Raw genomic sequence first — 12,625 nt, forward strand, 5'->3', positions numbered from 1 at the left:
AAATGATTAAATTAAAATGCTAAATTTTGTAAAAAGTGTCATTTAAACTGCGTATTAATTTATCATACTAAAATATTTGTTATTTTATGCTATTAAAATAGAATTATTCTTAAAAATAAATAATTAGAACATAAATTTATAAAATTGGTAAATTTATTATTAGAGACAAAATACGAAGATCCTATAATACATTTCATATATGAGATATTTTATAATTATCAGTTAATAAAATTATATTTTTTATCTAGAATATTTGTATTGGTTACAACTAATTATTAATAGGATTAATAAACATTGATAAAATTTCTTAAAGTATTTTCAAATCAAAAATCTTTATTAAGTATTATCACTTAAAAATACTTAGACTTTTTTAAAAATCTTTTTGCTAATTAAATTTTGTCTAAATAATAATACTTTATAATAAAAATAATTTATTTTTATCTTTTTTTTAGCTTTTAAAAATATTTAAAGTTAAAACTTTTTTATTAAAAATATTGAATTTGAGCTAAAGATTGATTCATTAGAAATTTTGTATGACTTTGATAAATAAATTATATTCAAATTAAAGTTTATAAGCATTTTAATTGCTTTTGTTAAGATATTATTTCGTTTATTTTTCAATAAAATAAAATAAATAAATATTAATTAAAAACTTTACGAAAAAATAAAATCTTGTATAAAAATTAAAAATTAAATTACATCTTTATATAAAAATAGATAAATAATGTTTGATTGCTTTTTTACAATTAAACATGGTAAAGCAATTTTAATAATATGTATAAATATGATATTTTTATTTTTTTTTCATAATTTTATTGATAATGTTTGAAATAAGTTTTAATTAATGTCAAAATTAAGATTGGTCTATGTTGTTAAAATCTGATTGAATTAAAGCATTTTGATTTGCCATTTTAGCCATAACATAGAAATATCTTCTGTCTAACTATTTTAATGCCAATTTAAATTTCTCTTCAGACATATAATTTTTCTGTCTTTTTTCATATAAAGAACAAGCGCTCATTGGCCAGTTTCCTTCTTCTATTTTCTAGAAGTAAAGACCACTTGATGTAGCATAAATGGTATTTTTTTCAGGTTTATTTACATTAATTATAAAGATTTTCAAGTCAAGGATGGGGAAAAATTCATTTTCGTTTTCTCCTGGAATAACTAGCCTGCATTCTTCTCTTTAGTATAGATTAGCTCTAACAGCTGGTTAACAGTCTCTCAACCTCTTAGCTAAGAAAGTGAAGAAGGATTCATGATGGTTATTTGTAGTACAGCTTCCTACAAACTATCTAGTTGCATCTTTAACTCCTAAGAATATTCTTCCACTAATTTATTCTTTATTGTAGAATTATTCATTTTCAAACTCTTCTCTATTTAGCATACCTATTTTAAATTAAAAAAATGTTTAATTATATTTAATTAAATTTATAAATATTAATAAATCACCTGTTATTACTTCTTCAAGTTTACGAGTATTTTCATTATAGTTTCTAAAGTCATAGTTTTTAAACTCCAAATTTTCAGATTCAGAGTGATCAATAGTAGAGTTAAAAATAATATATGTTTAGCCATCTTAACCCTAAAAAGAATAGTCATTTAGCTTTTTAGTGGCTATAATTTGCTTAGAGAATGATATTTGAGAATCTGGATTTGCAACGATCTTAAAAAGAATTTTCAATTTCTGAGTTTTATAAAGATTTATTCTCAAAAGTTGTAAACAAACAACTCTTAAACTTTTTAATTTGATTAGCACACCGAATTCTCCTTCACATCTATCTTCTTCTGTAATAATCAAAGCATTGCGGGGTATTTGTAATTCATAAAAAACATCTAAAAGAGCTTCTTTCCAGTTTTTCAAATCAGATTCAGTATTAAAATAACAGAAGCAAAATATTTCTAGTTAATCAAATTAGAAGAATTGGTCTTTATTTTAAGCGAAATTATTTGTATTGCCTCCGTTTGATGCAGACTAAACAGGAAGAGAGTCGTTTTTCTATGTTTGTAGTTTCTAGGTGTATGCAGTCTTTTTATCTTTTTCCAATTACTTCTACTATTTTTTTTCTTCTTTCTTTTTCTTTCTTAGCTCAGCCCTTTCCTGCTTTCTCTTTTATCTTTCTTCCTCTAGCTTTTGCTCATCCAATTAGTTGTATTCTTTAGAAAGATTATTTTCGTCGCTCTCTTCTTCGTCTTATGAGTTTACTTCATTTTCGTTTTACAAAATAGTTGCATATAAAGTCATCAGTTGCTAGTTGGTAAGTTTATTTTCATCAAGATTTTTCCAATCAATATTTTTAAAGTCTGTCAAATTTTTTTAGTTCTTCTAATTTTCTTTTCCATTCTTTGATTTCTAAGCAACCTTGTTTGAATCCTTTTTTTCTTTTTCATCATCATCGTCATCATCTTCATTATCTTAATCTTCCTCACTTTCCCAGCTTTCTTCCTCTTCTTACTCCTCTTCTTCTTTCTTAATTGATTACTTCTTTTGATTTTTGCTTTTATTTGACTTATCTGCTTTTTCTTCTTTTGGAGAAGCAGACTTCTTTTAAGCTTATTTTTTAGAATTATTTTTATGATCTATAAAAAGATCATTATCTTTATCATCAGAATTACTACTTGAATCATAAACACAGTCCTTTAATTCTTCCTTTTCATCATCAAAAACATCTTGGTCGTTGTTATCTATTTCATCTGAACCTTCATTTTAATCTTCTTCATCTTCATTATCATCTGAGTAATCGTCTTTATCCTCTCCTTACTCGTTCATAAGCATTTCTTCCTTTAACTATAAGAGGTAATCATCAAATTGCTCATCAGTCATGGCATCAGGGTTAACACCTTATTTGTTAGTTCTTTAACCATTTCTCTTCTAGATGGCACTCTAATTTACTTCTTAATTTCTTTAATTGTTTTGAACTCTTAAACCATTTTATTATGGTTAAATATTTCTTTTCTCCCTGTTATTGTTCCTTGAACTTGTTACAGCTTTAATTTAAGGTTCAATACTTTGTTCTTTAAATTTCTTTTTATCATTCTTAGGTTTTTTTTCATTACTTTCTTTCTTCTTTTTACCTTCATCTGGTTGAATTTTATTATTTTAAATTTACTATTACTTCATTTTTATAATCTGCTAAATGAGATCTTCTTATTTATTTCCTATTAACGGTGCTTGCACATTTTATTACTAAGGGGCTGGTTTTTATCTTGAAGGCTCTTATTTTTTTTAATTCCTTTTTCTTTCATCAACTTCTGTTGAATTTATAGTTTCAGCCTTAGTTTCTGGGAACCTAGAATTCTAAATTATAAAAAATTAATTACATTATCTTGTTGGTATTAAAAAAAACTTTTTACCCATATGTCACTTTCTCCATGAGCAAAAAGGCAAAGGAACTTTGATTTAGGACACTTTTTCTACTACTCATAAAGTTAGCAAAGATGCTTTTTGTATGGAGGTTATATACTTTTCAATTCTTTACGAAGTTAAGCATAATAAATATGTCTTTTTTTGCAAGTATCTCCCTTTAAGCATGTTTCTTTTTATCAAAAAAAAATTATAATCAAAGGAAAATTCAACTAATCAATATTACTTTCAATAAAATCCATGCAAAAGTTAATCCTGGAGAGAGGATGGTCAGAGTTTTAGTCAGAAGACCTGTAGTAAGCTCCCTTCTCATCATCTGGATACTAAGGAGCTGTATTTTTTCTGTAATTATTTTTACCCTACATTAAATTAAATGATAATAGAGTTTGATAGATACTATTTATTACTTAGTTATTATTATTAATTAATTAATTTATTTATTTTACTATTTAAAAATTAAATATCTAAAAAGTTAATTGCCACATAATACAAAGTGCTATCTATATATATTTATTCTTTCATCAGAATTCACTGCATTTTAAATGCTGCAAGAATTATATCAATTAATTAGAAAGAATTAATATTAAGAATTTACAATTTTAATAAACTTTAAATCAAAAATTTATAAAAGCTCTACTCTCTCTGCCTAGAATCATCATATTCTAATTTGATAAACAGCGTTATGATAATTAATATCTTTGTAAATAAAGTATTCTCTAAAATAAAAAAAAATTTTTAAATCTAATCTATTAAATTAAAATCTTAATAACTATACTAATATTAAAATAAACTGGTTTTATATAAAAATTATTTTCATATAAATTAGAATAAATTTTTTATCAATTTAAGATCAAAAAAATTAAAAAATAATAAAATAAATTTAGAAAATATTCAAAACAAAAATAAAATCTTAAACTTTTATTTTTATTTTATAATTAAAATTGTAAATAAAATAATTTTTATTTAAAGTTTTTAAATGAAAAAATAATAAAAAACTGAAAGATATTTTTTTAGCCCACCTTTAATAATTGTTGAGGAAACAAACACTTAAAAATAAATCTATTTTTATAATTGATCTATTTTGAAAGGTTTTTTCATTATGAATTCATATTTTCTAAAAGGATTTGCAATAGATTATAAAATATGTCAATTATCATTTTTTTTCAGCGAAATAAAATTATATTTTTTAGAATTTTAATACAAATTAAATCCAGTTATTTTGAACGAAAAGGACGAAAATAGAAAGAATTTAGTTTGAGTTATGATTAGTAAAAGATCAGAAATAATCATAGAATATATAAATAAACAATTAGATCTTTGTTTGAGAAAAAGATAATAGGAATCTTGCTATTAAGTGAACAAACAAACAAAACAAAAAAAATAAGACAACATATTTTGTTAAGCCTATCTATAATTAAAAATATATAGCGAAATAATTAGCTGGATAATTATAATCTTAATTTTTCCTTGAAAATCAAATTTTTTATCCTATTCCTATTAAATTGTTTATTTATTAAATTTTTGATAGATGGCAGAAGATGAAAATTAGTCTTTATTTTTCTAGCGAGAAATACACTCTTTTCATAACTACGACTAATTCAATAACGATTTGATCAATCAACCTGTTATTTAGAATTTGGGATAGAATTACGAAGGGAGTTCTCAATGCTAGCTTCAATAATCTAGATCTATAAATTCAGATAAATTTAAACCCTAGGATTACATTGACTAAGAAATGTAATTAGAAGAACTTTACAACTTAAATGAACAATAAAACTAAGTTTAATTTATTTAATCAAGTGAAGAAAATTCTCATTTCAATATGGCTCAATAATGCCAACTTTCCCACTAATCATCACTTTAACCATAATAGTATTAACCTAACTTTTAACAAATTTAACTTAATTAATAGTAATAACTCCAATAGTAATAACAATAACAACAACAATAATAACCACTATAATAATAATAACAACAACATTAAAGCTACAATACACAATAATAGCAATTTTAAACTATCTCTACATCTTAATCTCCAAATATTATAACCAATACTTCTAATTAAGCTGGTTACTTTCCTAACTAAAAAAGCAATTATTTAATATCTGAGGACGCAAATAGAAACTATCCTCTACTCGCAAATATCTTAGAAGAAAGCTTATAGAATAGAAAGTTGAATGAATTTTATACTCAAAACAAAGTTTTATAAGGAGTTAATTGTTTTATGCTTTTAGAAAATGAACTCCCAAGACATACTGCTTAATCCAATAATTTTTGTGATGACCCTAACTTTTATATTGGGCATTTTTTCGATGAAAAAAATAAGAACGGTGTATTTAATGATAATTAAAATTCTATTTAGAATGATTTATAAAAATCTCCATTTCAATCTCCTTAATAACCTCCTACACACTAAGCTTAAAGCCTAAAAATTAAAGAATATAAACAAAATCAATAGCATTTTATAATCAACAATGACAACATGCAATAAAACTAAAGCATAAATTATTAGTAAGAGTAGCAGTAATAAGCAGGATCATCTTCCATAAAAATTGAGGGTTTAACTTCACTCTAGCAAAAGTAAAATGATGATCAACAATTTTTGCATGATTTTATATCTGGCTACTTATAATAAAACACCCATTAAGATTTTATTGACAATCATCACAATAATTAAAATAATAACCACCAGGGACAGGACACTTCAAATAAAGGCCCAAGTAAAAATGCTTTCTAAAGGAGCAGTACTTCGTTTTTAGATAAGGTTACGTTTGCAGTAGATGATTTTTTAGATAAATAAGATCCAAATGAGTATCCAGAATTAACAAGCGGAGAGGATTTTTTAATGAATAACTTGAGAAACTATATAGCTCTAGAATTTAGTTACAACTAAGAGTCTTCCTACTTCTAAAAATTTTTAAATTCGTCATATTAAATTTTTTTATAACGTCTTAAATTATTGCTTGACCAAAAAAGAATGGACAGTAAAACTCTTTTACCCTTCGTATGTCGTTTTAGTATTGAAATGGCAGAAAAGTTACTCTAATTTATATATAAATGTGATGATAAATTTACTATGAAGCTTTTCAGAGAGTAGTCTTTATGCTAAAAGAATCATTAATATATCAAAAAAGAAAACGGATCTACTTCTCCAACAACATACTCTCAGCCAAGTTAGAAATTTGACAGCAGTATTATTGATGACGACTTCTCATTATTTAACAAAAACTTAGAAGATGTCAGAACTAATTTATTCAATAATCCTAACGATTCTATGCTCAATTAAAATTAGAATTCATAAACTCATCCATAAAATTATTAAAAGTAAATATTTAAGATTAATTTAAAATAATGAAAAATTAATTAATTTTATGAAAAAAAACAACTAACCAATTAAAATATTACAAATTTATTGATCATTTTTATTTTTTAGCAAACTGCTCTTACTTTTTCTGAAAAATATATTTCTCTTTAATTAATTTCTATGTAGACACATTAAGTTGAGTCTAACTTAAATTGATATTAATTTTTAATTAAATTTATATTTTTTATCTCCAAGGAGATTATTTGTTTTATTCAATTTTTAAAATAAAAAGAAGTGACTCAATTATATTAAATCTACAAAATGTGAATCAAAATTAGAATATCTCTCAATTAAATAATAATTAGGTAATCTTTTAATTTATCTAGCATATAATCTTACTAACTAATTAATAATTTAGAATTATAGTCATAATATCTAATAGTAGCAGTAACAAGTGAATATGAAAAATGAAACAAAAACTGAATAAATAGATGAGGAAGATGATGCGCTTCCATTTCCTCAGCAAAAAATTTCTAATACAGAAAAAGCGTAAAGAAAGCAATGGAAAAAATCAGAAATTAATGAATTGATGGCAAAATATAGGGAGTATCAGTCAAAAATACCACCTTCTGTGATGGAAGAGCTTACTAAAAAATTTAACAGATCAATTTAATCAATTTATTCAAAAATATAAAAGCTTCGTAAAAATAATTACTTTAATACAGATATTTAAAATGAGTATTCTAATCAAGTATCATCTTTTCCAATAAGTTAAGCAAGCAGTCAGTTTTCCTCTTAGGTAAGTAGGAATATTGCAGACTGTAATAATAGAAACTTCCCATCAGGCACTATAAACACAGGAATGAATAATAATCCTACTAATTTAAACATGATGAAGATAGAAAGTAAATTGAAAAACTGTCTTTTTGAATTAGAGAATCAACGTGGAACTAAAAATGAAATTCTCAAAAAAATGAAGGAGAGGTATTATTCAAATAACCAAGGAGGTTTATCAAGTGCATGGGAGACAAGTGCAAAATAATTACTTAGCAGCTAGAGCTTTTAGAGAAGAAAAGGAATTTTTTCTTTAAAAGATGATGTCCAAGTAGTCGAGATAGATCCTTCCTCCTCATACAAGTAAAAATTAATTTATGTTCTGTCATAATTATAAGAAAGAAAAGGCACACTGGATGAAATTGTTTATCTCTATTTGAAAAAATTTGGAAATGAAACAGATCAAAGAAAGGTGAAGGAAAACATACAAAAGATCTTGAATCAAAATTCAGAGTGTTTCGACAAATCTCAATCAAAGACCACATATTATCTCACACCTTAAGAAATTTCTTTAATTTCATAAGAAATCCAATCTTAATAAAATAATAATACATTTTAATAATAAAACTTAAATGCTTCATAAATTGATAATTAAGTATAATCGTAGTATAATTTGTAATCTAGATCCTCCGTATCCATATAAGTCGAGCGACGATGGAAAAATGGCATAATAATTAATTGCCATTCTTCATTTAATTTATTTTTATTTTATTTTTTTCAATATTTTACCAATTTTTTATTTATTTATTTTTAAATTATTTTATTATCTTTTAGTTTTCTTATTTGATCATTTTTGGGTTTATTTTTTTTAAAACTTACAAGTTATTTTTATCTTTTTTTTACCATAATTAGATTTTTATTCCAACAAGTTTTTACAAATATTTGTCATATTTTCTATTGTTTGACATTAACACACCAATTTATTAATTTCCAAAATTTAAATGATAATAGAACAATTTTTCTATACTATTCCAATATCCTGTTTATTTACAAAAAATCTGATGTTAGTTTTTAAATTCTTTATTTCTTGAGAAACTCTTTAAAGTTAAAAATACATTTTATCTTATTAGTCAAAAAAACAAAGTTTAAAACCTTTTAAAATTAATTTGATTTACTTTTTACATTTTTAATACAGAAAGTATTTTTTCTATAAAAATTTAGAGAAGAGTTTAAAGAGGAATATTTTTTTAAATCAAAATATGTCGTATTATAATATTTAAATTTTGTAAGCGATTAATTTATTGATTGATCTTGTATTTAATTTAAAATTTACATTTTAGATAATATCATATGATTGTTTATTTATTTATTTAAAATTTTGAAAATATAATTTACACACACACACAACACAATCAATATATCATAATTTTAAAAAGAAAAGAACTAAAAGGGAAAAGTAGTCTTTTTTGAATTTAACAGAAAAAAAATGCTAAATGAATGAAAAGAGGTGTTGATAAAAAAAATTAATTAAATTTTAAAAATTAAAAAGGGTTCCTATAAATTAATTAAGTTAGATTTTTTATTTTTTTCAGTGAAACTTAAATTAGATGGGGAGAGCAAAAAAATAACAAACAAACAAACAAATAATAAATGAATGAATGAATATAAAATAAATGAATTTTTTAAAATATTAAAAAAGATATGAAGAAGTAAATAAATTGTTGCTATTAGGTAAATAAAAATAATGATATAGCTGTTTTTAAAGCAATTTATTGAAAATAAAAGGAAATAAAGATATATTTTTTCTGCCAAATATAAAAATTATTACTAAATGAAATGGCTATAAATTGTCATCAACTTTATTAGGATTTATAGCTTTGTAAATCATTTAATAATAATAAGAATTGTTTGTTTCTTTAATTGTTTTCCTACAAAGAGACTGGAAAAGAATCAAAAGACCCCTAAATATCAAACAAAAAGTCATTATAATTTCTATTTATTAAAAAAAGAGGAAACAAAAATCAAGAAAACAAATATTAAGAAAACAACTAAATACCTATAAATTTTCAAGGTAAAAACAATAGAAAAAAAATAATAGAAAATACTATCTACTCAAACAAATACTTCAATAAATTCTGTAGGCTTCTCAGGAGATCCTAGTAATTTGAATCAAGTAAGTAAATCCCCTCAGATTTATACTAATTAAGACTTCTTCAGAGCATGAAATCAAATAATTCAACATCTTCATTAGAAGATAATCTTGAAGAGAATCTGGCTTCATCTTAATCATTAGCTCATTCTTAGGACATGAAAGAAAGATAAAATATGGAAGCTTCTTCATAAAATAACCTTTCTAGCATATCTGAGGATAATAATCATGTTTGTACAGATTTAAAAAATTAATTGTTGAATTCTCCTAAGCCTAATAAATCTAAATCGAAATCTAAAGCGCAATCTTTGGAGACATAAACTGAATAAGGTCTTCCCATGATAAGATCTTCACGTAAAATAAAGAAGGATTACAAAAATCTTTCTTTAGTTTCTAAATATGAAATGCAAGAATAGAATGAAACTTAAAATTCAGCAAGTAAAAAAAAAAAGGTAATAGGCTCATCTAATAAATCTAAGAAGAAGAGATAAGACTAAGAGAGCAGCTTAGGGTCAATTTAATAGACAGGGATGTAGCAATAATAATAATAATAATAATAATAATAATAACACTCTAGAAGTTAGCATACTGCTTCTTCCTAAAATTAAGCTAACCCTTATATTAGACAATTCAAAAATGCAGTCTTAGAGTCTATGTAAAAATGCAAGAGCTAATTACCTCCAAAAATGCTTTCCTTCTTATAAAAGCAATCTTAAATCAACTTGAATACCGTTTCTAAGATAAATATTCGCTTGCCAAAAGATGAAGAGTACTCTGAATCAATAACTAACATCTAGTAGGTACTTTCAGAACAAGAAACCATTATTAAAGATTTAGTTGGAGCCTAGAATAATTAGTCTTTATTCGACTTCTTAAATAAATAAAGGCACTCTAAAAAAGAATTATAGTACCGTCTTTAATATCTAGAGAGGTAAAAGCAAGAATAAATTAACAAGAGTAATATTGAATAGTTGAAGTAGAATCTTTAATATAAAATAAATCCTTAATTCATAAAAAGTGAATTAAAGAAGGAATTAAAAACTTTAAAGTAGTCAAGTAATCATCAATCCCACTCTGGTAAGGACTCTCCCTAGTCATTTACTAAGCACTCCTTTACTTCACATGTAAATAATAGTAAAGAAAGTAATTAAAGGGCTAGTTCTGAGATGGAAGCAGAAAATATTGAAGAAAATCTCTTAATTAAACAAAGTGCTGAAACATAAATATAATAAGATAATTCTGAGTAAGTTTCTGAAATTTGTGAAGATAATCTTATTAACAAAGACAACAATTTAGATTAGCAAATTTGTGATTTACCCAAATAAGAATTTAAAAGAAAATCATCTTCTCAGGCTTAAAAAAAGAAGCAAAATAATGAATAATAAGATGCTAACCAAGAAGTCAGCAACAAAGCTGTTGAAAATAAGGAAAGCACTTCTGCTAATTTCTTAGAAGAACAAAACTAAAATACTAAAAAATAAACAAGCAGTACCTTTAATACGGCAACAAGTACTCCCACAGCTTCATAAATAAATATTAATCGTCCAAATTAAAATTAAACGCCTTAGTAAATAAATTAAAAAATTAATCCCCATCATCAATTTTAGTATGGAAATATACCATATCAGAGATATCCTATGAAATAACAAATTTTCTACCCAAATCAACCTCACCCTGAGGGATATTATATGTATTATCCAACAGCTGCACCTGGATACCCTTATTAGAACCAGCATCCACATCCTCATTACAACTAACGCTTTTGGGATCGTAATGCACTCCACACTGGTAAGCCTTATTAAAAAGCATCATATTAGAACTACGAAAACTAGATAGGTTTAGCTTAAAATTCTAATATTAACAATAATACAACGAATAACGATTGTAACTCAACTGAATAAACAACCTCCTCCCTCTACTTAAGCGGAGATAACCAAGAAAATATTTATCATAATAGTCTATAGACAAGTGCAAATCACCCCCATTACTAAAATATTGGTCTGAACATGAGCTTAACTCATCAATATAGCTAAGATCCTCAATCATTGTACAAAAGAGATTAGTAAGTATTACACAATAGCTTGCGTCTGAATAGAAATAACTCTGTCCCTGCAAATTTTTATTAGCCTAACTTTACCCAACTTAACAATAACAATAATATTAATAATAACATTCCTTCATAACCATTTCCCATCCCTGATTACTAAAATAATCTAGGTGCCAATTTTTCTACTGACGTAAATGATTAGGCTAATAATGGAATCGACAATTACGGTAACTAGCATCCAGGATATTATTGTACTTATAACAATGAAAAAGAATAACTAAATTGGTAATTGTGTTAATTGATTGATATTTATTTAATCACAATAAAAAATTAATTAAATTTATATTTTTAATTTTTATTTAATTATTTTTAATTGAATCTTCAACTAAATTAATTTTTATTAAAAGCAACCTTTCTTAAAGAGATGAGTTCTTTAATGACTTAGATGATGCAATAGAAGACTCACTCTCAAATTTCAATATAAAAGCATGCTTTGGATCAAAAAAGAAAAAGGACTTATTTGATAATGATCTTGAGATAGAAATGTAAGATAGATATAACTAAAACCTAACTGATTTTAATTGAAATACAAAATATTCTCTTTTTCAACTATTTATTTTTTCCACTTTTAACCTTCACACATAAATAATATAAATACATATCCAAATAAACAAAAATAATAATAAATTTTACTCTTCTTATCTAATGATCACAGCTTAATTACCAAGGATTTAGCACTGTAAATATCCATGAGATCCATTCAAACTTAAAATCTAATAAGTAAACAATCTTTTAAAATTATTCGAAATCATTTCAAAGACATCTTTAAGCTGATTTAATTCTAAATTTTGAAAATTTTGATTAGTTAAAACTAATTTCTTACACTTTTGGCTTTAATATATAAATAAATAAATAAACAAAATAAATAAATTTATATAAATTTTTAAACATCTATAAAATAAAAAAATCACCCATTTTACCATCATA

General features: G+C 24.2%; 3 protein-coding genes across 3 annotated transcripts; 2 read left to right on the forward strand and 1 right to left on the reverse strand. All coding sequences in view use genetic code 6, as the record gives it.

Annotated features, from left to right (window-relative positions):
- Positions 1-847: 847 nt before the first annotated feature.
- TTHERM_01128580 (zinc finger protein) lies at positions 848-3,816 on the reverse strand (the record flags this gene model as incomplete). The annotated part of the gene is made up of 4 exons (XM_001026652.3): positions 3,591-3,816; positions 3,355-3,536; positions 1,453-3,298; positions 848-1,389 (listed from the first exon to the last, which is right to left on the reverse strand). Exons 1-4 carry the CDS (start codon positions 3,727-3,729, stop codon positions 848-850), a joined length of 2,709 nt encoding a protein of 902 aa, XP_001026652.1. The 5' UTR covers positions 3,730-3,816.
- Positions 3,817-4,892: 1,076 nt separating this feature from the next.
- On the forward strand, positions 4,893-8,289 carry TTHERM_01128590 (transmembrane protein, putative; the record flags this gene model as incomplete). The annotated part of the gene is made up of 3 exons (XM_001026653.2): positions 4,893-6,688; positions 6,961-7,033; positions 7,087-8,289. The coding sequence occupies 3 exons, from the start codon at positions 4,893-4,895 to the stop codon at positions 8,287-8,289; spliced, it is 3,072 nt and encodes a 1,023-aa protein (XP_001026653.2).
- A 1,097-nt stretch (positions 8,290-9,386) lies between these two features.
- Positions 9,387-12,223, forward strand: TTHERM_001128591 (hypothetical protein; the record flags this gene model as incomplete). The annotated part of the gene is made up of 2 exons (XM_012800718.1): positions 9,387-11,923; positions 12,046-12,223. Exons 1-2 carry the CDS (start codon positions 9,663-9,665, stop codon positions 12,221-12,223), a joined length of 2,439 nt encoding a protein of 812 aa, XP_012656172.1. The 5' UTR covers positions 9,387-9,662.
- Positions 12,224-12,625: the final 402 nt, after the last annotated feature.

This window comes from Tetrahymena thermophila (assembly GCF_000189635.1).
Source record: "Tetrahymena thermophila SB210 genomic scaffold scf_8254002, whole genome shotgun sequence".
Classification (NCBI taxonomy): domain Eukaryota; phylum Ciliophora; class Oligohymenophorea; order Hymenostomatida; family Tetrahymenidae; genus Tetrahymena; species Tetrahymena thermophila.